Source organism: Adiantum capillus-veneris, chromosome 24, assembly GCF_014529385.1.
Source record: "Adiantum capillus-veneris isolate H3 chromosome 24, ASM1452938v2, whole genome shotgun sequence".
NCBI classification, from domain to species: domain Eukaryota; kingdom Viridiplantae; phylum Streptophyta; class Polypodiopsida; order Polypodiales; family Pteridaceae; genus Adiantum; species Adiantum capillus-veneris.
In genome coordinates this window covers 75,038,378-75,064,967 of record NC_140954.1, presented here as the reverse complement: position 1 = coordinate 75,064,967, position 26,590 = coordinate 75,038,378, and the positions used below count along the sequence as shown (strand labels likewise).

Sequence of the window (26,590 nt, the reverse complement as noted above, 5' to 3'; positions counted from 1 at the left end):
ACTACCCGAGCATTGTGAACAAGTAAGTATATAAATAGTTAACATCCCCCTTTTACAAGTTATGTGCTTGAAAGCTCTCATGTAAGTTATGTGGCTCTGGCAGGTAGTATTTCATCCTACAAAGTCTACATCAAACTGGTGGTACGTCATAGAGGTAGCCCCTCGTAGTGCAAGGACGTATGAAGGCTACCATGTGCCAATCACAACGACATCAATGGAGGAGATCAGAGAAGATGCTCAATCAGAAGCCGCTGCGGTGGTGCCAGACGAGCATCAAGATGCTACTACTCTATATGGGGTGCATGCAGAGGAGCTACAAAATGAAACAGAGGATATGTGTTTAAACGGAGAGCTCTATATAGATATAGGAAGTTATGCTGAGTTATGCGAGGATGAGAGAGAGATCTCTTAAAGCCACAAATATTGTATTTGAACAATTTTGCTCACATCTTTTGATTGAAAATTCTGAGTTTTCGACTTGCCTCTTCTACCACTCGATTCATTGCGTCATTGTATTTATATGCGTCATTACGTCATTGTATTTAATGGTCTTTGCGTCATTGTCTACTCTATTCATTCAATATTAAGTTTAAATATTCGTGTGTTTAATGCAGGTATGGATGATGAGGAGTTTCTTTCTTCTTTGTCACCGCAGCAGAGACAGTGGTACGTGGAGCGTCATCGCTCTGGCGCATCATCGCGCGTTCCTACACCATCCGCATCTCCCTCTCTTTCGGAGCATTCGGCGCGCTCCGAAGCTTCGGCGTCGACGAGACGAGCGTCACACTCTTCTAGACACCGGCGCTCTAGTGGTGGCGGTGGCGGTTGTTGTGGGGATTCCGCCACCGATGCCTCCACACCGCCTCGTGTTCGACGAGGCTCTTTACCCTCCCCTTCTTTGCCCGCCCCCACACCAGCCACAGCATCGCTGTCTACGCCAGGTTTTGCACGGCTGACTGTTCCTAGAAGCTACACACCTCTACCTACTCCGCCAGGAGCCACCCCACTCGACACTCCTCGCTTCGGGGCCCAGACGCCGGTGGAGACACCTGACGTCCGTACCCCCATCGACACGCCGCTAGAGACCCCTGCCGGGACACCCAGGTTCAAGCGTCACCGGCCAGAGGGCTTGCCTTACTCCGTCGACATCAGCGGCGGATCATCATGGATGATGACGGCAAGAAGGTGATCTCGCGCATGCGTGGTCTTTGCTCTCAGCTGTTTAGACACTATATACTAAACAAATGGAGTGAAGTACCAAGTGATTTAAAAAACAGAGTCATCAGCATACTTCATGATGAGTTTCCCGTTCCAACACGGGATCAGCGCTTCAATGAAGACCTGATGAAGATTCGAATGCGCGAATACTGCAAACACAAGCGTTCCGAAGTGCAAAAAGCAATCAAGAATGGGTGGAATAGGCCAGATTGGCTGGCCAAAGAAGATTGGAAGAATGCGAAGAAAGCAGCGCGCGAGAATCCCGACAAGTGGAAGCAACAAAAGGATGCAGCCAGAGCGCGAGTAGAGGCAGGGAGCTCGCACCACTTGGGGAGCGGTGGATGGGCATCATTTGAGGCCGATTTTGTAAGTCTTTTCACATTGCTCTTTATGCATGTTCGATAGTTTAGGGTTTATGAGTTTTTTAGTTCTAACATAATGAAATCTTTGTATGTTTTGACAGTGGTCGATGACAGGACGTGATCCCACACCGTACGAACGCGAGTACGCAGGCAGGAAGGGCTTAAACGCCCTGATGGACATTCTCAGTTCTCGCAGCGGCATGGTTAGTATTAGGGTTTACTCTTTTTTATTTTTTGTATTGTTTTATAAATGTCGTTATATGTTTATACTTACTGAAAACTGTCTTATTGTCTTTTTTTGCAGAATCCGACAGATACGCCGCTTGGACGCGATGAGACGTCTGATTAGACGACGTCAGTTTAGCCGTAGCTAGATAGCATTAGTTTAGGGTTTCTCATAGCTTATGTATCATGAGACGGATTTTATACGTCTTTTTGAACCATGTATATTATTACATTTGTCACCGCAATTCCTTTTGCCAATCAATTCTTTATGCCTATGATGTTGTACAATTGTCATTATTACATTTGCCAATCAATTCAGTTTGTCTATGATGTGTACAATTGTCAATTTTGCAAACAATGCGTCTTGTGGGTGACTATTTTGGGTCTATTATTTACCTTTGCACTTTTTTTAAAAAGTGAATCAAGTACAATATGGTTGATGGGTGGCAGGCATTCAATGCCCTGCCACCAAAAAAATATTCTCTCAGGCGTCGCTATATGCGTCGCTATTTATGGCTCTGTAGCGTCGCTATATGCGTCGCTATACTCTTCTGTGAAAGCGTCGCTATAACCGTCGCTATAGGCGTCGCTATGAGCGTCGCTATATAGCGACGTCTATAGCGACGCCTATAGCGACGCATATAGCGACGGTTATAGCGACGCTCTCGTAGCGACGCTTTTAGCGACGCTTATAGCGACGCCGGGGGTTATAAAAACCCAGTGTATTTCCGTCGCTAAGAGCGTCACAAGAGCACATAACCTCTTGTAGTGTTTGTCTGCCAGATGATTTATGTGATGAATCACTACCTTTTACCTTTAGTAATGTATTTCCTTGGGCTTGTTGGAAGCCATCTAAAACCAACTCAATTAAATTATCTCTCCAGCTAGAGGATTTCTTCAGGGAGGTAGCACAAATTTCTGCAAAATCCCTAAAGTATCCTAGGACACTTTTTGTCAACCCAAGAAGCTAATAGAGGTCTAGGCCTGCTGAATCTTGGCAAGCTTACTATCAAAATGGTAGCAAAATGGATTTTGAGATCTTTGTCTTCCACCACAGATTCCCAGTCTTGCCTTATCAAAAGGTCCATTCCAAGATTTCATCTCAAGTATTATAAAGTCTGGTTTAATTGCACTTTGAGGGATGTAATGACCTCTCCTCTACCAATAGTCCATACTAATTCTACCCTCATTTGCGGGTTTTGCACTAAGAAGTTTTTGCTGCAAGACTCTATCTGGAGTGGATTTGTATCTTATTGCAAGCATCTTAAGCTAAACATTAAAGCTCACAAATGCTTTAAATCAAATATCAAAACCTAGGGGACATCTATTTCAGGATGGAGATTATTATTTGCAGATGGGAGATCATGAAGAAGCTTGCACGATCTCAGTTCTACAAATCTGGAAATATATGAACTATCCAAGGATTTGCTGCTAAAGCTTACCTACAATGCAATCTTACTTTACCTTTGATGAAGTGCTAAAGAAAAACTCAATACCAAATGGTCTCTCCAACAATCTACTACCAAACAATGGGCTTAGAGTTAAGTGTATTTAAGCTTTTCCCATCCTGCTAACAAGGAGGGCTTCAGGCCCCTACATCTTGTCATGGATGACCAGAGATGCCTTGGACTCTTTCTATAAGAAATTCAAGGGCATTCCGTAGAAGATAAGAGAACAATCCACCCGGAAGAACCTATGCAAAGAGGAATCATAGATTTACTTTACAGGTCAATAGTAGCAGAGCCACTCCGTTAGCCATTACACAGATCACATGGTGAAGTCCTTTGGACAGAGCCCTTACGCTATCTCAAGGATCGCGACAGCTAGGCCCACATTAAAAGCAAATCAAAAGCCATCGTTGCGAAACATCAAAGACTTGCTTGTCGACACATTAATGGTGAGACTCTGGACTACCTTTATAGAGGCATTGGGGGATCCTTATGAGAAGATTGTCCTTTTGTAGACATGATTTTCTCTCTCTCTCTCTCTCTCCCTCTCCCGGGGTCTCCCCCCCCTTAGTATCACACGAAAGTGATGAATCTTGAGCTACTATAAAGGCTCTCTCTCTTCTCCAAAAGAATAATGCTTCCTGACTCTTTGAGTCGTATAAAGGCTGTCTCTCTCTCTCTCTCTTCCCCAAAGCAATGATGCTTCCCCAGTTAGATAAACCTCAACTCTAACAGAGGCTGTCTCTCACTCTTTCTCTCTCTCTCTCTCTCTCTCTCTCTCTCTCTCTCTCTCTCTCTCTCTCTCTCTCTCTCTCTCTCTCTCTCTCTCTCTCTCTCTCTCTCTCTCTCTCTCTCTCTCTCCTCCAAGGGGATGATGCTTCTCGAGTTGTATAAAGGCTCGAAATTTGGTAGGTTGGAAATGCGCAGAAGAAAATTCACTTGCTCAGGGAGTACATGTGGCCAGCTGGCTAGTGCGATGTAACAGGCTATAGGTAAATAGGCCATGCTGGATGCCAACCAGGCATGCCGACCTGGCAGAAACTTGGGCACAGCGCCCGAGGGTGCCAGCAGGATTAAAAACTTACTAGTCCCGTATCCATGTCGGCCCCAATGGACGCTCGGCACGTTGCTCCTTTTTCTCTGACGTGGCATGAAAAAGACGGCGTTGCGCGATGGTGACATGGCTCCCCTAGCCCTCCTTTTGAAGGCTTTTTGAGCCTCCGGCTCCCAGTCTCTCAGATTGAACGCTGACCTGTAAAAAATGCAATGCCCTTCATTTTACAGGCTGGAAAATTGTAGCTTCACGGGAATTTTTGTGCTTTACCAAGCTCTACGCCCCATGCTCTAGCTACAACGCTTCATTTGTGAATTTTGTTAGCTCCTCACTAAGGCCCTTGTCACACGCACCTTGCATTTCCTGTTGAGCGAAAAAAATAGGCAAGATTCTGTTGGCAGCTAGCTACAAAAAGATCAAAATTAAGTCTGCAAGGTATACATGAAGCTTCAAAGACATGCAAACAATGTTTATCAAGGCATTATTCTAAAACCTATTGCCAAACCTAAAGGAGTTTAAAATATCTAAGGGGGTCAACAAGTTGAACTGGCCATCTGATTAACACGAGCTTGCTTACGTGAGTCTAAAAACTAAATGCAATAGAGAGAAAATCAATTGCACCAAACTCAACCTCGAGACCCCTGCTCCAAGTCACATACATACCATTTTTTGGTCTAGTGTACCATTCCCTTGCCAAGGATACCTCTCACTTGATGCAGAGCAATATTGTTGTTGAAGCCTTCCATTATGGATTGGACAGTCTGAGACTCGCCTGAGATTGTAAGGATAGTAAAGAGTTGCTCCATGGTAAGTTGGGTGTTGCAAGGGCGTAGCGCTAGAAACATTCACCGCATTTGGAGGATTGTCTATATCACTGAATTGCCTTTATTCAATTAGCTAACCAAAATTAGCTACACTGCTAGAGTACATATGCTACCTGAACTCATTCAAATCTCTCTCTCTCTCTCTCTCTCTCTCTCTCTCTCTCTCTCTCTCTCTCTCTCTCTCTCTCTCTCTCTCTCTCTCTCTCTCTCTCTCTCTCTCTCTCTCTCTCTCTCTCTCTCACACACACACACACACACACACACACACACACACACACACACACACACACACACACACACACACACACACACACACATAGGCATAAAAAAGAAACTGATTCAGATTCAGTATAGTGAAATTCACAATGGTTCTTTGAAACCAATGACCCAAAAATTGGCATTCTCTTTTTAGAGAAAATCAAAATTGGACCTTGGGAAAGAAGAGAGTAGAGGGGAGGAGATGTAGCATCTATCCACTCTCGCTTTGCGACACAGGTGGCCTTTGCTATAGTTTTGCCACGAGAAGTCTCCAATGTCCCCTATGCCGACCAAGCCAAATGTGTCGAATATGTTACTGAAGGCTTCAAGTTCTGCACCTTTGATAATTGTACCAAGTCCTTTGTATCTACCTTTTCTTGTTTCCACCATATTGAAATCGTCTAGGAGAATAAGAGGCCTATCCACATTTGCTATGATAGACTTCTAGAGGGACGTTCTTTGAGGGAGAGACCCCCATGCATAACACGAGATGAGGGTAAAACGAGTAGGGAAATCAAAGTCAAATCTGCATTGGCCAGCTTCGATATCAAAATCCGTTGAGGAGGAGCAAATAGATTCCGTTGAGGAGGAGAAAAGATTAGATTTAATGCCAAGCGTTGTGTCTCCAGACCCTCTAAAGTGTGGGCCAAAGAACTTGATGAAGTCTGGAGAAATTTTCATAAGCCAACTTGCAATTGTAGTGAGAAGTTGATTATGACCCCCCCCCCTGGTGGCTCCGCACGAGGTCTTGGCTGTCTTAGGGCAATCGGTTCTCCCTAACTTCTTATTTCCATGGCTTGGCAGTGGTTACACCCCTCTGTTTTGTTGGCCATTCTACTTAGAAGGCAGCCCGATGTTTTACCCTGCATGGATGGAGATCACCTCCCATTCCGATTGCCTCTTATGTAGGTAAGGTTTCTTAATAAGCCTTTGTCAACACCTGGATAACGGTGACCTCACAAGACTTTGAGATCTTGAAGAGCATTGAAGTCCACATGGTTGACTTGAGCTAGTCCTTGATCACCGTTATCCAGGTGTTGACAAAGGCTTATTAAGAAACCTTACCTACATAAGAGGCAATCGGAATGGGAGGTGAGCTCCATCCAGGCAGGGTAAAGCATCGGGCTGCCTTCTAAGCAGAATGGCCAACAAAACAGAGGGGTGTAACCACTGCCAAGCCATGGAAATAAGAAGTTAGGGAGAACCGATTGCCCTAAGACAGCCAAGACCTCGTGCGGAGCCACCAGGGGGGGGGGGGGGGGGTCATAATCAACTTCTCACTACAATTGCAAGTTGGCTTATGAAAATTTCTCCAGACTTCATCTAGGTCTTTGGCCCACACTTTAGAGGGTCTGGAGACACAACGCTTGGCATTAAATCTAATCTTTTCTCCTCCTCAACGGAATCTATTTGCTCCTCCTCAACGGATTTTGATATCGAAGCTGGCCAATGCAGATTTGACTTTGATTTCCCTACTCGTTTTACCCTCATCTCGTGTTATGCATGGGGGTCTCTCCCTCAAAGAACGTCCCTCTAGAAGTCTATCATAGCAAATGTGGATAGGCCTCTTATTCTCCTAGACGATTTCAATATGGTGGAAACAAGAAAAGGTAGATACAAAGGACTTGGTACAATTATCAAAGGTGCAGAACTTGAAGCCTTCAGTAACATATTCGACACATTTGTCTTGGTCGGCATAGGGGACATTGGAGACTTCTCGTGGCAAAACTATAGCAAAGGCCACCTGTGTCGCAAAGCGAGAGTGGATAGATGCTACATCTCCTCCCCTCTACTCTCTTCTTTCCCAAGGTCCAATTTTGATTTTCTCTAAAAAGAGAATGCCAATTTTTGGGTCATTGGTTTCAAAGAACCATTGTGAATTTCACTATACTGAATCTGAATCAGTTTCTTTTTTATGCCTATTGTGTGTGTGTGTGTGTGTGTGTGTGTGTGTGTGTGAGAGAGAGAGAGAGAGAGAGAGAGAGAGAGAGAGAGAGAGAGAGAGAGAGAGAGATTTGAATGAGTTCAGGTAGCATATGTACTCTAGCAGTGTAGCTAATTTTGGTTAGCTAATTGAATAAAGGCAATTCAGTGATATAGACAATCCTCCAAATGCGGTGAATGTTTCTAGCGCTACGCCCTTGCAACACCCAACTTACCATGGAGAAACTCTTTACTATCCTTACAATCTCAGGCGAGTCTCAGACTGTCCAATCCATAATGGAAGGCTTCAACAACAATATTGCTCCGCATCAAGTGAGAGGTATCCTTGGCAAGGGAATGGTACACTAGACCAAAAAATGGTATGTATGTGACTTGGAGCAGGGGTCTCGAGGTTGAGTTTGGTGCAATTGATTTTCTCTCTATTGCATTTAGTTTTTAGACTCACGTAAGCAAGCCCGTGTTAATCAGATGGCCAGTTCAACTTGTTGATCCCCTTAGATATTTCAAACTCCTTTAGCTTTGGCAATAGGTTTTAGAATAATGCCTTGATAAACATTGTTTGCATGTCTTTGAAGCTTCATGTATACCTTGTAGACTTAATTTTGATCTTTTTGTAGCTAGCTGCCAACAGAATCTTGGCTACTTTTTGTCGCTCAACAGAAAATGCAAGGTGCGTGTGACAAGGGCCTTAGTGAGGAGCTAACAAAATTCACAAATGAAGCGTTGTAGCTAGAGCATGGGGCGTAGAGCTTGGTAAAGCACAAAAATTCCCGTGAAGCTACAATTTTCCAGCCTGTAAAATGAAGGGCATTGCATTTTTTACAGGTCAGCGTTCAATCTGAGAGACTGGGAGCCGGAGGCTCAAAAAGCCTTCAAAAGGAGGGCTAGGGGAGCCATGTCACCATCGCGCAACGCCGTCTTTTTCATGCCACGTCAGAGAAAAAGGAGCAACGTGCCGAGCGTCCATTGGGGCCGACATGGATACGGGACTAGTAAGTTTTTAATCCTGCTGGCACCCTCGGGCGCTGTGCCCAAGTTTCTGCCAGGTCGGCATGCCTGGTTGGCATCCAGCATGGCCTATTTACCTATAGCCTGTTACATCGCACTAGCCAGCTGGCCACATGTACTCCCTGAGCAAGTGAATTTTCTTCTGCGCATTTCCAACCTACCAATTTTCGAGCCTTTATACAACTCGAGAAGCATCATCCCCTTGGAGGAGAGAGAGAGAGAGAGAGAGAGAGAGAGAGAGAGAGAGAGAGAGAGAGAGAGAGAGAGAGAGAGAGAGAGAGAGAGAGAGAGAGAGAGAGAGAGAGAGAGAGAGAGAGAGAGAGAGAGAGAGAGAGTGAGAGACAGCCTCTGTTAGAGTTGAGGTTTATCTAACTGGGGAAGCATCATTGCTTTGGGGAAGAGAGAGAGAGAGAGACAGCCTTTATACGACTCAAAGAGTCAGGAAGCATTATTCTTTTGGAGAAGAGAGAGAGCCTTTATAGTAGCTCAAGATTCATCACTTTCGTGTGATACTAAGGGGGGGGAGACCCCGGGAGAGGGAGAGAGAGAGAGAGAGAGAAAATCATGTCTACAAAAGGACAATCTTCTCATAACGATCCCCCAATACCTCTATAAAGGTAGTCCAGAGTCTCACCATTGATGTGTCGACAAGCAAGTCTTTGATGTTTCGCAACGATGGCTTTTGATTTGCTTTTAATGTGGGCCTAGCTATCGCGATCCTTGAGATAGCGTAAGGGCTCTGTCCAAAGGACTTCACCATGTGATCTCTGTAATGGCTAACGGAGTGGCTCTGCTACTATTGACCTGTAAAGTAAATCTATGATTCCTCTTTGCATAGGTTCTTCCGGGTGGATTGTTCTCTTATCTTCTACGGAATGCCCTTGAATTTCTTATAGAAAGAGTCCAAGGCATCTTTGGTCATCCATGACAAGATGTAGGGGCCTGAAGCCCTCCTTGTTAGCAGGATGGGAAAAGCTTAAATACACTTAACTCTAAGCCCATTGTTTGGTAGTAGATTGTTGGAGAGACCATTTGGTATTGAGTTTTTCTTCAGCACTTCATCAAAGGTAAAGTAAGATTGCATTGTAGGTAAGCTTTAGTAGCAAATCCTTGGATAGTTCATATATTTCCAGATTTGTAGAACTGAGATCGTGCAAGCTTCTTCATGATCTCCCATCTGCAAATAATAATCTCCATCCTGAAATAGATGTCCCCTAGGTTTTGATATTTGATTTAAAGCATTTGTGAGCTTTAATGTTTAGCTTAAGATGCTTGCAATAAGATACAAATCCACTCCAGATAGAGTCTTGCAGCAAAAACTTCTTAGTGCAAAACCCGCAAATGAGGGTAGAATTAGTATGGACTATTGGTAGAGGAGAGGTCATTACATCCCTCAAAGTGCAATTAGACCAGACTTTATAATACTTGAGATGAAATCTTGGAATGGACCTTTTGATAAGGCAAGACTGGGAATCTGTGGTGGAAGACAAAGATCTCAAAATCCATTTTGTTACCATTTTGATAGTAAGCTTGCCAAGATTCAGCAGGCCTAGACCTCTATTAGCTTTTTGGGTTGACAAAAAGTGTCCTAGGATACTTTAGGGATTTTGCAGAAATTTGTGCTACCTCCCTGAAGAAATCCTCTAGCTGGAGAGATAATTTAATTGAGTTGGTTTTAGATGGCTTCCAACAAGCCCAAGGAAATACATTACTAAAGGTAAAAGGTAGTGATTCATCACATAAAGCATCTGGCAGACAAAGAAGGTTGAAAAGAGTGCCAAGCAAACATCTTTTTTTAAAACTTATCCACAACTTACTGACATCTGATACTTTAAACCCCATAGGTATCCCTAACAATATGAACCCATGGCCATTGGGTAGAATCTGACATCAACCCTTAGAGATTGCATCTGGTATAATTCTATTACACTCTCTAAGTTCGATGGTTGCTTCTTTTAACAAGCCATCCAAGGGCATCAAAGGTAATTGCATAAAGTAAAGGGGTAATGGGGCAACCATGCCTATCGATCTCAGCAAAGGGATAAGTTCAATCAATTCTCTATTGATAGCAAGTCTATAGCAACTATGGAAAATGCATTTCCAAAACCCACATCAAACAAAGGTCGATATACAAAGTCTCATTCTATTCTATGTCTAGTTCGAAGAAAAAAAATTCTTGTCTAGGCTCCATAGCATAATCCATGCCCTCCCATAGAGATATAATGGCATCAAGGATAAATCTACCTTTAATAAGACCCTTTGGCTCCTTTAGAACTGCCAAGTTCCTCTTTGATCCCCCTCTTGTGAACTAGCTTAATGACCCCTGTATTGACATCATTAGAAAGATATCCTATTCTCCTAGATTTTTGCCATACTCTCAAGATGTATGGGATCATGAATTCCTAATAAAGAATATAGAACTCATTAGGGATGCATTCAAGTCCAGGAGACTTGCCGGATTTTAGTTTACTAATGGTGTCATTGATCTCTCCTTCAGTAAAAATAGGTTAGTCAAGGAGATGGGCAATGTGAGGAGCCATAGTCTTCCTTCTAACCGGAGCAATTTTTGATTCTTGAATTTTCCTATTCCTTCTGGGGGGGGATCATAGAATATATTAGTAAAAAAATCATGGGCAATAGTTACATTTACCATCTTTATTCTTGAGGTAGGGAATAAAAGAAATTTTCCCTTAGAAGATTTAACATTTGCTTATTGGGCTTGTTGATTTTTTTGGCCCAAAAATCTCTAGTGCAGACAAGGGAACTACTAACATAAGGATTTCCTCTTGCCTGAGAGTCTCTTTGAGGTCAATGAGTTTTTGAGGGGGGGAGAATCAAGACATGCATAAGTTACTTCTAAGAAAAGAATCTTCCTGGTAATCATCATTCTTCTATGAGCCCTAGCCTTCTTCACTATCCTCTTGAATTCAATGAGATCTTTCTAAGTACACTTTGAATCTATTTTCCAAGCCGCAAAGGCCGATTTGTGGTTCAAAAGAACTTCTTCAAATATACTCTTAACTTTACCTTTGACACCATTTAGTTTAAATATGATTGATCTAGATAGGACCAACTTGTTTTGTAATCACATTCTCATCTACACAGCTCAAACAATACAGATTTATGATCAAAGAGCAGTATAGAAGAGTCTGACTTACAATCCACCTGCCAATGCTCTTAAAGTAGATTTGAAGACATATATACCCTATCAAGTCTAGCTACTTCATAGCATTCTGTAATTTTTTTGTTGGACCAAGTGAGACCAGTACTCACAGAGATGTCAAGCAAGTTCATGGTTTCAATCAACTCATTCCATTTGACTTTCTCCATGTCATTTGACACTTGGTCTTTGTTTTCCGGTCTGTTTGTAATTCTTTCAACTCATGTTAAAGTCTCTGATAAAAAAAAGGGATTAGAAATTTGCAAAAGCTCTTACAACTATAAAGATCTTTGATAAATAGAGTTGGGAGCATAAACATTAACTAAAGTAAAGTTAAAGGGCCTATTTAAAGTTACAACAATCCAGCTCCCCCTTTGTCGCTTACTCGGTAGCTTAAGAACTGAAGTGTAAAGATTGTTGTATTTGTTAGATATCCTAATGATTGCACCACCCTTACCAAAAAAGTAATTTGTCAAGAACCATTTGTGATTGATAAAGTCAAGATTAATATTGAGGTCAAGCATTCATCATTTAATGTTGCTTGCCTTGATAGGATTTATTAAACTCTTTCAATCGACAGTGAACCCCTCCAAGTTAGGACAATTCATTTTTTACTACCTCTATGAGGTTTAGCCAAAGCTATAGAGACTCTATTGGGATCATTGGACTTTTCATGCTTCCTTTTAGCCCTGGTAGAATTAGGTTGAGGGAGACTTTCTTCTTTAGCCAGTGTCATAAAAAATGTCTACTAAGGCTTCAAGAGAAGCAGCTACATGTTGGCTCGCTATATAGTGAGGCTTCTGGAGAAGCAGCTACATGTTGTCTCCGCTATTGCATCACTAGCTTCCACTTCTCTTAAAAAGTTTGCATTATGTCTAGGAGGGCCACTTACTAGTTGAGTACTCTTGACAGTTTCCTCATCTCCATCAAAGGAATCAATATCAAAGGACAACCCCATGGCTTTATCATTGGGACTTGGAGGAGGTTGAGTGCGTGCAAGAGGGTGTGAGTTATCATCCTCCTACTGGTAAGTGGCACATAATGAGGAGGAGGGTTCTTCTCCTCATGTATTCATCTATAGTCATAAAAGAGTAATACATCTTCAATCAAAGCATAAAAATTGTTAAAAATAATGTTCGGTGAGGTAGACAATTTTTGAGCTTTAGTGTTAGGCCAAGGGCCAATTTTAATGCGGTTAGGGGGAGCCTATAAGAGGTTGCGGCTGGGTGGAGCGTTGGCATTCATATCACATGTGGTCTCATATTGGCATTATAGCTTAGGCTCTTTTTAGACAGGGAAAGGCGTGGTCTTGTTTTAGCATGCACACTTGCATGTGCCATGGGCATGCAGGCTTAGAGTAGACCAAGGACAAAGGCCATGTGCAAAGCCGCTTAGCATAGGAAGGCGAGCCGTTGATCAGCACCAACAAAGCGCTTTCTAGCTCAGTGGGCTCACATTGTCGAGGGGAAGAAAATCTAACACTACAACGGGTGTGTTTGAAGCATGTGTCGTGGGGTGTGAGTCTCCTTCTCCTTGTCCAAGCGGTCACCATCGACACTGCTTTGTGGAGCTTCATATTTTTCACTTGTTATCTCACTAGTGGCCGCCCACGGTGGTCTAAGGGTCCATTTCAAAGAGCACCCTCCACGGTCGCCCCCCCCCCCCCCCCCCCCCCCCCCCCCCCCCCCCCCCGGTCCACTGTCTTTTTGGAGGTTCTCAAGGCACGGATATCAAAGTTAAAGTGGTTGTCGAGGTAGCTAGCCAAGCTAGTTTTTTGTAAGTTAAGAAAACCCACATAAAATAAAGTATAAGTTTTTAAGAGGTTGAGGTTCTGAATCTTTAAGAGTTTTTAAGAGGTTGAGGTTCTGAATCTTGACAAATACCAACCGCTACGAGCGATTGGGGGATTCAAGCTGGTGGCATCTGACCAAATTGGCGGCAACAAGCTGGAGAGGAAGCATGAAGATAATAAAATCTCACAATTTATTTTGGGTTTTCACAGTGGACAAGACATGGTGTTTTTTGACAAGCATGTGAAAATCGGCAAAGTTAGCAGTTGGACAACACTTCCCAACAGTTCAACATCGACGCTCACAAGGCAAAACAGTAAGCGTTTTAAACATGAGAGGCAACATGGAGTGCAATCCCCGATGGGTTTTGAAGGACAGACACGCGGGGCTGGGATCTGCAAAATGCAAGGCTTGCAGTAAGCACGTCAAAGGAGGTCTTCTGACGGAACGAATGCAGGGCCGGTTGTGGAAGCAGTATGTCAAGGCGGGCCTTCTTTGCTCCTCAATACTTTTTCTCGTAATAGTTATGCTGAGGCCCGACTGGCTCCCTCTGTTCTCTAATAATGAAACGATGCAGCTTCTCCCTCCTGTGTTGCATCAAGGAAACTTTGAAGTTGGCAGTAGTACCGTTTTCTCGGGCTCCGTGTCAAAGCTCTCCATCATGGACCTTAAGGAAGAGAGAGGTGTGCTGGCCAGGCCTAAAGGTGGATCGAAAGAGGTGCATGTAGATAAGTCAGATAGTCTTCAGAACTATAGCTCAGCAGTCAGCAATGGTGCGTATTTTTGCTCTTTGTGTTGTGCCCAGTTCACGTTTTCTTCCCTGTTTCTTTCGTTTTTGTGAGCCAATAAATGTATGTATGGTGTATTGTGGCGGCATGGCAGTCATATTAAATTGTTGTAATGGTGGCAGGGTTGATTAACCCACTGGGCTTGTCCAATGACATCAAGATCTATATTTATAACCTTCCGTCCTCTTTCAATACGGATTGGCTGAAAGATGACCAATGCTCCAACCATCTATTTGCTGCCGAAGTCGCCATACATCAGAGATTGCTTTCTAGTCCTGTCAGGACTTTAGAGCCTGTAGAGGCAGACTACTTTTTTATGCCAGTTTATGTATCTTGCAATTTCAGCACAACATCAGGTTTTCCTTCACTAGGGCATGCCCGATCTCTATTAGGGTCAGCTGTGAAGCTTGTCTCTAGGAAAATGCCATACTGGAATCGCAGAAAAGGAAGGGATCATATCTTTGTTGCTACCCATGATTATGGACCTTGTTTTCACACAATGGTGAGTCAGGCAGGAATGTGTTGTCTTATGAACTTATGGGTTATTTGTAAATTTCACAATTGCTGATGTGGATGGCTTGGATTTGTATTCGTTGTGTAATTCAGGAGGATGTTGCCGTGACTATGGGAATTCCAAGTTTTCTACGCAATTCTGTAATCCTGCAGACCTTCGGTCGAACTGACAAGCATGCCTGCCAAACAAGCAATAGCATCATAATTCCCCCTTTTGTGCCACCTCATGTTCTGAAGCCTGATTTTCTCCCAGAGCTGCATCACCGTGATATTTGGGCATTTTTTAGAGGCAAGATGGAGATACATCCCAAGAACGTTAGTGGACGAGTATACAGCAGGTGTGGACCTGTGGTTACACAAATTCTTGAAATTATAGCTTTCCTACTTTCCTATCTAGCTTGTGTAGTTTATTTTTTGTGATTTTTTTGTACTCAGGGGAGTGCGCTCCACTATTTGGCAGAAATTTGGAAGGCGCCGCAGGTTTTTCATCAAGAGGTCCCGCTCCTCTGATTACCAGTCTGAAATACAACGGTCTGTTTTCTGCCTGTGTCCTCTTGGTTGGGCACCTTGGAGTCCTCGCATAGCCGAATCAGTCATATTTGGGTGCATCCCTGTCATAATTGCAGACAAGATAGCTCTTCCCTATGCTCACATGATAAATTGGTCAAAAATATCAGTTACTGTACCTGAGAAAGATGTCAGTAAACTGGGGAAGATTCTGCATAAGGTCTCTCAAACCAACTTGAGCACCATTCAACACAACTTATGGAATATTAAACACAGGCAAGCTTTGCTGTACGCGGATCCCCTCTCTCGTGGTGATGCCACGTGGCAAGTATTGGAGCTCTTGTCCCGGAAAGTTTCAAGTAGGTTGCAGAAGACTGTACAGTGAGTGACAATTCAGGCTGCTATATGTCTGACCTCACTGTTCTTCATGCTGGTATCGCCTTTATCCAACCATTAATTTCTGTGGAAAGTTCCTTACAGCTCCTTGGGCACATTTTTGGAGTAGAATACCGCGCGTTGCTGCCAAGTCGTCTGTTTGGAAGACATGGATTCATGGTCTACTTCAATCTGTGATTCTTTTGCAACTCTGGCAATGATCTTACGCCTGCCCATATGAATGAAGTAGCTTTTTTATCCGACACTCCTGCATGAGACTTGAATGTTTTTTTGTATCGAGTGGCGGATGGATCTGCTGGGTGGATACTACAGGTTTTGTTACACAGATAACTATGACAGAACAGCGTGATGATGCTGAATGCTTAGTTGAATGACAGCGAATGCCCTTGTGCTGTTATGCACTCGAAGTCTGCAATGACCACCAATGCCGCTGTCGCCTATTCAAGATTTTGTCTTCATGTGGACTGTTGGAGGCTGCTAGTGGACTCTGCTGTAAAGCTGTTGATTGCTTGGAAAGAACAGCTCACCCTGTAAAGAAGCAGTGCATCCCCACTTGTATCTTCAAGGTCCCTGCGGAAGTTTGCAATCAACTGGAAATAGCACGCATTAATCCTTTTGGTTTCAAATTGCTTTAGAGGCAATTTGAATGACTCGCCGTCATCAGGGCAACAGGTGTGCAGCGCTGTTACCGTCTTCTCTTTGAGTATCCTTGTCGGCAATATTCACCAGATAGAGCCATAGTTGTGCAACACCTCCAGATTCTTTCTGTGAATATCCTCAATGACAATATCGCCAGTTTAGGACAAATCTGCGTCATAATCTCTCTGGATTGATTCCTCTGGGTACCACATTTCTGACCTTTGTGAGCAAGGTGCTAGTGCATAGCTGAAGTGTGACATTTAAAGATTGGTTGAGGTCGGAGGGAACAATGTGTATGCATTGAGACCAGTGATTGCAAAAATAATGCTCACCGGGTACTTGCTTGTTGCTTCGTGGGCAGGTCAAGATGAGGTGCTGATTGTAAGGTCTTGGCAAGGGGGTGGAGGTGAATCATTTTTGGCCTGGTTAGGAAGCCCAGCAAATGTAATTTTAAGTGCCTATACATATGGAATAGGGGAGGGACTAGGTGATGAGTAGGATTGATCAGCCTGTCAAGTAACGTGGATCTTTGAGACATAGATGTTCCAGAAGCATTACTCAAAGGTGACTGGTAATTGAAGTGGGCTCTTGTAGTTGTTTGTAGAGAGTGCAATTTAGTTCCTCACGAGTTAAATGTCTCTGAAGTATCACTTCCCACAGGTGCATTGGTAATCTTTCAACATATAAAATGGACAATAAGACTCCTATCATGTGAACTTTCCATGAACAGCTGGGCCCACAAGCCCTTAGAATCAACTATTTTTTAACGAGGTCCCTCGAGTAGCAGCTCTCGAGTTCGAGACTCAATGGATAGATCTTTTAGGTCCCTTGAAATTGTTCGTACGGCATTGAAAATTCTTCCTTTTTACCAGTGAAGTGATTTTGCATATGAAAAGACCCAGAAATTACAACCTGGTCTGCGTGTAAGCATAGGGGTGAGTACACATTCATCAGGTGCATATATAGTTGTTCCAGCTAATCAAAGGACATCTGTGCAAAAATTGGAGCATACTAAATCTACTGCTGGGATTCAATAACTGCTTGAAATTTGTCGAGGAATAGTTCTGCATCTTAAATTTTTTTGAGCTAAAGAGTCCATCAAACACCTCCTTGGCCAAAGCAAAGAGGAGCTCAGACTACTTTATGTCCAAGCAGTTTTGTTAGAAATGGAATAATGAAAAGTAAGAAACAGAAACGGGTTATAATCTATGCGAATGTTTTTTGAGGAGTATCTTTAATGCCTGCTAGAGCTTTCAAAAAATTGTGGGCGTTTTGACATTGTTTCTTAGCAAAACGTAGCCAGTGACAAACTTGTAATGCAAACATTGAAGATATTTTGAAGAGAGGGCTCTCTCTCTCTCTCTCTCTCTCTCTCTCTCTCTCTCTCACACACACACACACACACACACACACAACACACACACACGTTTTTTTCCATAGAATTCAGCAAACGTTTAGAGCTGCTTTCCTAAAGTTGGTGGGCTCTTGAGACAGGAAACGAGTTTGCTTGATAAAATTAAGTGCAGACCTCTACATGAAACAGGGCATGAAAACAATGTAGGTTAGTCGGTTTGATAAGTTGAAAAACTTAGAGCCTCATTTCGATCTTTGAGGCATTGTAACCATAAGAAGGGAGCCAAGATAGTGCGAGTAAAAGGCCATGAAAAATTATGTAGATGGCATCTCTAGAAAGAAATCTTCGTAGGAGCAAAATAATTGTTGAGTGAGGCGCTCTTGTCAAGAATTTATTAAGAACATGGAAGAGGGCTCTTCCCCTTGCCGAGGTGACCATTGGATTGGGTTTAGTCAAATGAAAGCAACGGACAATGACAGTGAAATTTCTTGTAGGTAATGTGTAATGCCCTCTTGTGGAGGTGATCATTGAATTGGGTGTCGTTGGATGAATGCAATGGATAATCTGGTAAATAGTTATAGTTCTAGTAGGCAATGTGCAATCCAATATGTAGTGAAAGTTTTATACCTTCTCCCCCATGGAATTGGGTGTAGTCAAATGAAATGAATGGACAATCTAGTTGGTAGTGAAAGTTCTAGTCCTCTTGTCAAGATAACAATTGAATTGGGTGTAGTGAAATCATGAACTTGCACTGCTTGTTGGATTGGACAAGAATACTTTTTTCAACAACTAGAGATGTCTCCAGCTTTTTTTTTTTGGTTCGACACACCAGAGGGCCCACGAGGGGAGGTGCTTATCCCTTCCAAATATTAGCCATGTTACATGGTCTGGCAAGGGCAGCGTACCATTTGGCAAGAGCCACCCGTATGCATCACCATGGCCACCTAATTGATGCACCACGTGCTGGGAACAACGAAGAGAACTCATAGCAACGAGCTAGGAATCTCCTCGTCGGGTGACCCACCCCAAGAGGAGGATTCACTTAAGTGTCCAAGGGCAAGAGCCCTAGCAACATGAACACCCAGTGAGCACAAGGTGTCCCTCTAGAGTATGACCCAACATGGGATTTGAACCCACAACCCGCAGGTTGAGAGGCCAAAGCCTTACTGTTAGACCAACTCTTTGGGGACGAGATGTAATCAAGTAGGGCTTAATTACTCTTTTAAACCACAAAGTATCATTTTAATTATTCATTAACATGGGAGTTTGAGGATTTATGAGCAATTTGATCCCTCTAGACGCTAGAGAAACATGCATACCTTGAAACAAGCAACGTAACCTGGGGATCATCACCTTACATGTCTTACTTTTGTTGACAACTAGAGATGTCTCTAGCTTTGTAATTAAGTACCTTGAATTACTTTTCGTAGCCACAAAATATCACTTTGATCATTCAAATATGTTCTTGTGTGTGTTTGAGGCTTCATGAGCACATTTCTCTTACTAGATCAGCGCAAAAATGTCAATACCTATTTTGAAACGGGTCTCAAAGAAATTTGACAATGCTAGAGTTAAAGATGCTTAATGAGCCTTTGAATATTAGGATTTGCTTTAGAGGTTCCGATTGATTTTTTTAAGAGCAGAAATGACCTAGAAATGACCTTGAAACAACAAGTTTCTACTCAAAGTAGCTCTTATATCAAATTGACCTGAAAATGACCACCAACCTAGTATGTTTGCATCTTGGGAGCAATAATGAGAACGATATGGAACCGTGTGCATATAAGATGAGGCAAAGCATGAGGGGATGTGAGGCGATTCGCACATAGCAGAGTTTATCCCCGCCTCAAATTGTCAGCATAACCCCGCTTGGTATTTTAACTCTGTCGAAATGGGTAGAGTTCTCTCTACCCCCGCAAAGTTCAACGTTCATGCAGCGAGCAAACAACAAACAGACATGATTAATGATGCCAACAAAAAACCTTTGCCTGCTTGTGTGTGAAACTCCTCTGAGGCTCAATGTGAATTTCAAAATGAGCAAATCCAATTGGAAAGAATTCTTGAAGCCTATCAAGCGGGTTTTATGGAAAAGTAGCATGAAAGCCACAACCCCTTACCAATGGGGGAGATGGGAATTGGTAGCAAGACCTTAGAATCAGGGCGGAATTAGGATCATTGACCCTATGGTGCATCCATAAGCTTTGTGTGCCAAACTCATGGTTTCTTTGACGAACTAGAAACAGGAGTGGGCTATTATGGCCTGGGATATGATAAACAACGCAAAGCTTTCCTAAAGAGGGGGCATATTTGGAAGATGGCCACGATGTCGGACAAGATTCTTGCACCTTCACCCACACCTTTCCAGTAGATTCGTCTATGAATGTTAGAAAGTATAATGCTCCCCCTAGAGACATGACTGGCATAGGTCCGCACAAGTTGCTATGAACGAGATCTAGAGGACCCACTAACTCCTTGTCCAAAGGCACTAACGTCAACCTAGTTTGTTTGCCATAGATGCAATGCTCACATAAAGAGAAGTTAGAGTAATCTAACACAGGGATATAAAGAAAACGTTGCAAGAATTTCATTCCCTTATATGTCCTAGCTGGCTATGCCACAACTTTGTAGACGGCAGCTCGGCTACACAAATAGAATTCTCTTTCAGAGAAGAGACATAAAGTGAGTACAATGAGCCAAACTTATGGACTTTAAGAATGACCGGATTTCCCTTCTTGATAATCCAAGAACCATGAGCAAATATGGTAGTGTAACCCAATCATCTAGCTGTCCAACTAACATCAAACTCTTTGTCAATTCGGGTACATGTTTGACATTATGCAGCATAAACTCAGTGCCATTACACATAGAAAACTTGATGTTGCCCACACCGCATATATCAAGCTCATAAGAATTGCCTAGCTTCATCGTGCCATGTGTGGAAGTGTATGTAGAAAACCACTCCTTGTGAGGAGTCACGTGAAAGCTAGCACTTGAGTCCACAATCCAATTCTGCGCACAACACTCGTCAAGAGCTAACAATGCATCATGACTCAAATCCGATGTGAAAATCAACACATCACTTGGCACGTCAGAAACTGTTTCAATGGTTGGAGACTCAACCACATTAAGCTCTTCAATTTTCACGCCGCTTTTAGGTTTGCCAGACTTCGCTTTCTCTTTGGCCTTATCACGCTGCATTATGCGGCAATCTTTCTCCAAGTGTCCCTCTTTATGGTAGTAGTAATACTCAACATTTCTCATGTCTTTGCCGCGACTCTTGCTATGACCTTGCTTTGGATCCTGAGAACGATCGCAGTTGCAACCACGTTGTCTTTGCTTGTCACATTTGCCATTAGCCACATACACATCACCATGCCCACTCACATCAAGAGATTGACGTCTAATCTTCGCAGCGAGCAACGCACTTGTGACATCATTGAACACCAACTTGCCATTCAGAGTTGAATTGCTAACAGCTGTGCAAAATATGTCCCATGAACTAGGTAGAGAGAATAACTGGAAGTTCGTCGTCAAACTCACTAAAGCCCTAAGATGTCAACTAACTGAACAAGGAGTTGAACTCATTTAAGTGTCCAAAAACTGTGCTACCTTCTTTCATGTTGAGCTTCATAAGCCTTTTCATGAGAAAAACTTTGTTGGATGCATTTTTTCTCTCCCATGTTGAACACAAGCTATCCCATAGAGACTTGGTTGTCGTCTTCCCTATGATAGTGAAGAACACTGACTCGGCTAGATGTAGACGTGTCTCCCATTGAGCCTGCCTATATCCATCACCCTCTGCACGCTCTTTTAGCGGTTTTGATAGACCTTTATTAGTCAAAACATCCTTCATGCGCTCTTTTCACATGGGGAAGTTGCTACCATCAGCCTTGCGGATGAAATATTCCTCATTTTCTAAAGAAGAAGCCATCGCTGACAAGAGGGTTTGAGAGGTGCCAAACTATGGCAAGGATATTAATCTCTCCTAGTTGCTGCATTAACCTTTTTGAGGTCCATGCACACCTTGAATTTCCCGTTCTTCTTCGGCACAATAACTATTACGGAAAACCACTTTGAGTGCTCAATAGGGTATATGAATCCACATTTTCAAGTTCTTTTTTAACAATCTTTGCATACTTAGGATCATTGGGTAGGGTTGTTGTTGGATTTTTTTAGCAGTGCTAATCATTATAATTGTATGTTGCACTACAAAAAGTGGAACACCCTTCATATCATGATATGTTTAAGTAAATATGTCCTTGAATTCCTTGAGACACTTCTTAAAGTATGGACTCTTAAATCTTTGTAAGTTTGTAAGGTCTTGGGCTATAAAAATTGGTTTAGACTCCTCACCAAGGCCTACCAATTCTATCTCCTTAACTACCACCGGACCATCGTGGGCTCCACTACTTCCATTGGTAGGTGTTCATTGGGCTTTAGTGTACACAATTTTTTTCTCTCTCGTGCTATAAGCATTGAGATGTTCACATGTGAGATGTAAGTTTATGGGATCTTGTTGTGAGAGATTTTTTGCTTTGAGTTCCACTTCCTTTTGTTAATGAGCTCTCTCTTGGTTTTGGTGTCTCCTTAATACAATACGACTCAGTTTTGGCTCTTCTTCAATCTCTAATTGTGAAATTTCAAGGGGTTGCAAACAACACCACATGATACTCTAGAGGTATTCACCCCAATTAACTACCAACTTTCAATGAACATCACATGCCCCTACATAATTGAGCCATGTACATTTGCTTGATATTGCCACCTTTTATACCTCTTACTTCTCTTGTCTAGTTTTTGGTTTTGGGTTGCTTCTAATGAAAAATCACTAGATTCATCCTTATCCCCCTCCTCTTCACTCTAGGATAAATTGTCATAGGATGTTATACTAGGCCCCAAAACTTTGATTTCCAAACTTGAGCTTATATGCATTTTTGACTCCCTATCAAGCTCGTAGTCGATTAATGATGGCGGTTCAGTCTCTAAATCACATTGGTCACAATGCCTTGAGGCACTACCAATTTAGGTGTCATTCAGTTCTTCACCTTTGATGTCATCAGAGAGTTTATGCATTGCATTTATTAGAATATTCTTTTTTGCCAAAATATTATGGCCAGATGGCGGTCGAAAAATGGCCAACATTCACTGCTTGATGGTTGGTGGCCGAATTCAAGGCGGACTTGTCTTCTGAAGGGTGGCTACACATGGGCGCATTGGAGAGTCCAAGTTGGACTCTTCTACACAAGGGCGGCTACACATAGCTGCCTCTCATGAGAGATGGCAACCCTTTTGGCCTAAAAAAGAAGGCCTCTTCTACAGACAAAATGGATTGTGGTGCATTGTGAAGTTGATGCAACAAGGTGGGTGTGAGGTGGTGAGAGTGAAGGTTATCATCCCCTTTGGTTAGCCTTGAAGACACACATTGAATTGTTGGTGGCATGGGAATGGTTTCCTTATGTCCTCCCCTAGTGGTGTCCTTGCTTGAGTTCCTTTTGGGGTGATCCCCATGGGATTTTCATCTCATGACGGTCGTCAGTTTCCATGGTCTTGATTGAATTTAAATCATTTTTAGGGTCGCTCATATAGACAAGGTCATCATCGGTTCCTATGTTAGTCTTTGAGCTAGGGCTTGAATTGGTAGCCCTTAGTGATCTCTTCCTTTGCATTTCTTACTCATTTGGGCAACTGATGCACCATCTCTCTCCTCAAGGATATCATTTTGATTTTGGAGCATCAATTGTGTCAGTACATTTATAGGTACAACATGTGTAGTTTGTGGTGTCCCATTGGTAAGATCAGTTAAATTTAGGGGTGTGATCTTGATTAGTAGGACATTGGGCAACGCAATGATCTATGCAACAAAAATTACATATAAGTAATGGCATTGTAGACGTGCTCCCTTGACTTGGTTGCACTAGTGTAGAATTACTTTGCATTCTAATAGGACATTTGGCTACATGATGTGGTCCACCACATCCATAGCACTGAAAAGGTATCCTAGTGCAGTAATGTTAATGTTTTGGCCTCCTTCTACCAAGGAAGTTGCTTGATACGTAGGATTGAATTTTCCCCAAGGGTCCTCCATGTAGTAGTGCTAATGATGTGGTCTGGACAACATTTTGGATTCTAGGGACTAGGTTCTACGGTGGTTTCTCAATAGGTGGGGCATGCATCAAGGTAGGAACTCAAGGTGTGTTTGTCCAGGCTAAAGGTGGTCTATTTGCTAATGCATTTGAGCACCAAGAAATCCTTTTCTTGATGGACATACCCACCACATGCATTGCAATTCCCATCAAGATTTTCTTTGAAGGTTGGGAGTTCATTGGTGCTATGTGGACCTAAACAAATTGAGCACCATTGTTTCTCCCTCCTTGGATACATATAATTGCTTTTTGGAGTGCAATTATCCTTAAGGATATATTGAATAGCCTTGGTGAGATCTACCAAAGCCATCTCAAATATCTTTGGCTCTTTAACAATAGGCTTTATTGTCATCGGCTTATGCTTAGATGCTTTTGAGCTAGTAGACTTTGGTTCTCTTGCAATCATGAAATTGTATTCTAATTGGATTGCATTGGTATTGTTTGCTTCCCAAGTAGTGATACCTCTAATGACTAGGCCATTGCAGATGTCCTCATGTTCTAGACCTCTAATGAATCTATCAAGAAGTTGGTTACTATTGTAATGCTTGTTTGGGGTACAAGGAGAATTCAGATGCTTCAAAAAACTAATAAAATCTCTCACTGACTCCCCTTCCTCTTGTTTGGCATTTTTAAGTTGAGAAGCTATACCCCAAAGCATTCTCTCTTGTGTGTACTCAATCCTTCAAGAACAATCTCCTAAGAGTATGGTAATGTGTGAGCTCTTCCATCCTTAAGGTCCTACACAAATCTCTAGCCTTCCCGCTCAAGGTCAAGCTTAAGACTTTACACTTATGTAGCTCATTATGCTCTTCCAAAGAATCACACACGTGCTCAAATACGTCAATATGCTTTCTAACATCTCCATCACGGTTGAATTTTTTGGGTGAACTTGGCCACTTCTACCACCTTACTTCTAGGTCTCCTTTGAGGTATGCCACACATATTCTCTGTTGGGATTAAAGCCCAAGTGGCCTCTTATACGGATATGGCCGCCTGCCCGCCTAACTCACTTATCACTAACTCTTTATATATACTCACATATACTTTTGTGGATAATAAGGTTTGGTAGATAACCCTTCAAACGATTCTCTGCGTAATGTGTAATCTCTCTGTGTATCTTTGTGTGTGTGTGTGTGAGTCGATCTACACTCCACTCTGCGACTCCAATTGTATCAGAGCTTGGTTTAGTCCGGTTTTGCATAATCGCATGCGCACACTTTTTAGGCAGATTGTGAATCCGGAGCTTGGAAATTCACACTCGGCGTTCCGGGAGTATTTCCAGTAGGTGATTTGGGGTTTTACCCCCCTTTCAAAGTTGTTCATGCCCTCAGAATTTTGTTCTGAGCACTACATTAGAAGATAGGTTTCAGCCGCAAAGAAACCTGTCTTGTGTAGATTGGCAAGCAGGAGGTGGTCGGCATCAATATCGGCATCGACATACATCACTGATTAGTCTTCAAAGCATCATCTATAGACCAGGTACACATATATATGATCAGATATATATATTGCAGTCTACATTGCTACTTCTTGTGCTTGCCAGGTTCCAGGGGAGGTGTGGCCATACGACGGCTTGACACCACTGGCATGTATTGCAGATTGATGTACTGTGATTGTGGGTGTGAGTTGTGAGTCACGCTAGTAGACAGGCCGCCGCAACGATCATAGGACAGTGATTGGTCTATTGTAGGATGTATGCTAGTTCTGGGCAGTTTGTTGAGCCATCTGAGAGGGTCGTGTGTGAGGTTTTTTGAAGCCAAGCACTGGGGGCTGGGTTACCCAGTGTGAGGTGGATTAGGTTGCTGGAGTTCCCCTCTACACGCATCCTCTTCGGTGACTTTTATCCCATAAGATGTATGACTTTGTGTAGACACTGGATTGCATCTTATGCATCAGGCCGTTCAGGGTTAAGTCTTGAGACAGATATAGGTTCTGTGATCGCCCAGACAGGAGACAGTGTATGCTTACATGAAAACATATTACAGAGATTTTTTAGATTTGTCACTAGTGAGCTATTTATGATTGTATTTGAGCTATCTTTTGGTTCCCACAACTCAGTTTACAGGGGAGACTCTATCAAAATTTTTCAAAATACTGATAGTTCTTGAGGAGAGGTGTTCAGCTTGTTGTTTACAGCTTGTTTATTGTGTATAGAGGCCAGTTTACAGGGGAAACTCTGTCAGATTTTTCCCAGAAGTAAACAGTTTGGCAGATATGTCATCTTCTCAAAGTGAGACTCTTTACAACATAAAGAAGCTAGATGGCACAAGATTTCCATTCTAGAAGAAGCAGATTTGGCAGGTTTTGGTGCAGAAAAAACAAGTCAATCCACTGAAGCTCAAAGGAGAGAGACCAGAAGGTATGGCTGAAGATGAGTGGGAAGAGCTTGACGAGTTAGCTTGTTCCACAATCATGTTGACACTGGCATAAAATGTTTACTTCAACGTAGTAGAAGAGACTACAGCGTATGGCGTATGGCAAAAGCTATGTGGTATGTACGAGAAACAAAGTGCTGCTTCTCAGATTTACTGGCTCAAGAAATTGGTGGATTTGAAGATGAAGGAAGGGACAGCCATGTCAAAGCATCTCAATGAATTTCACACAATTTTCAGCCAGTTAACAGCACATGAGATAGTCTTTCCAGATTCAGTGAAGGCTATGTTTCTCTTAATCACTTTGCCAGACAGTTGGGATACTTTTCGTACAGCGTTAAGTAATTCTATCGCGCCAGAAGGTCTTACAAGTGCCAATGTAGAAGGCAGCTTGCTCACAGAGGAAGTGAATAGGAAGAACATTGACAAAGTCAAAGGCAATAGTGCTTTGGTCGTTCGAGGGAGACAACAGTCTAAAGAGAAGAAGGGTAAGAAGGCACAAAACCGAAGTAAGTCTCGTGACTCAAAGTCAAAGGATGACATAGAATGCTACCATTGTGGCAAGAAGGGTCACATGAAGAGAGACT

The 26,590-nt window shown here is 42.7% G+C and overlaps 1 protein-coding gene across 2 annotated transcripts; it reads left to right on the top strand.

Moving 5' to 3' along the window:
* The first annotated feature begins 13,353 nt into the window (after positions 1-13,353).
* Positions 13,354-17,203, top strand: LOC147426597 (putative glucuronoxylan glucuronosyltransferase IRX7). Of its 2 annotated transcripts, XM_086498396.1 has the most exons (7): positions 13,354-14,064; positions 14,202-14,581; positions 14,686-14,733; positions 14,846-14,930; positions 15,028-15,123; positions 15,219-15,480; positions 15,873-17,203. In XM_086498396.1, the coding sequence occupies exons 1-7, from the start codon at positions 13,623-13,625 to the stop codon at positions 16,027-16,029; spliced, it is 1,470 nt and encodes a 489-aa protein (XP_086354522.1). In that variant the 5' UTR covers positions 13,354-13,622; the 3' UTR covers positions 16,030-17,203. The 2 variants fall into 2 exon arrangements, with proteins under 2 accessions (XP_086354522.1, XP_086354521.1); XM_086498395.1 differs by having other exon boundaries at positions 13,360-14,064; positions 14,686-14,930; positions 15,028-15,896.
* Positions 17,204-26,590: the final 9,387 nt, after the last annotated feature.

Coding starts and splice junctions, on each gene's coding strand:
- LOC147426597 (XM_086498395.1), top strand. CDS start 13,623: ATGAGAGGCAACATGGAGTGCAATCCCCGATGGGTTTTGAAGGACAGA. Junction 14,065..14,201: donor TAGCTCAGCAGTCAGCAATG/GTGCGTATTTTT, acceptor TAATGGTGGCAG/GGTTGATTAACCCACTGGGC. Junction 14,582..14,685: donor GACCTTGTTTTCACACAATG/GTGAGTCAGGCA, acceptor TGTGTAATTCAG/GAGGATGTTGCCGTGACTAT.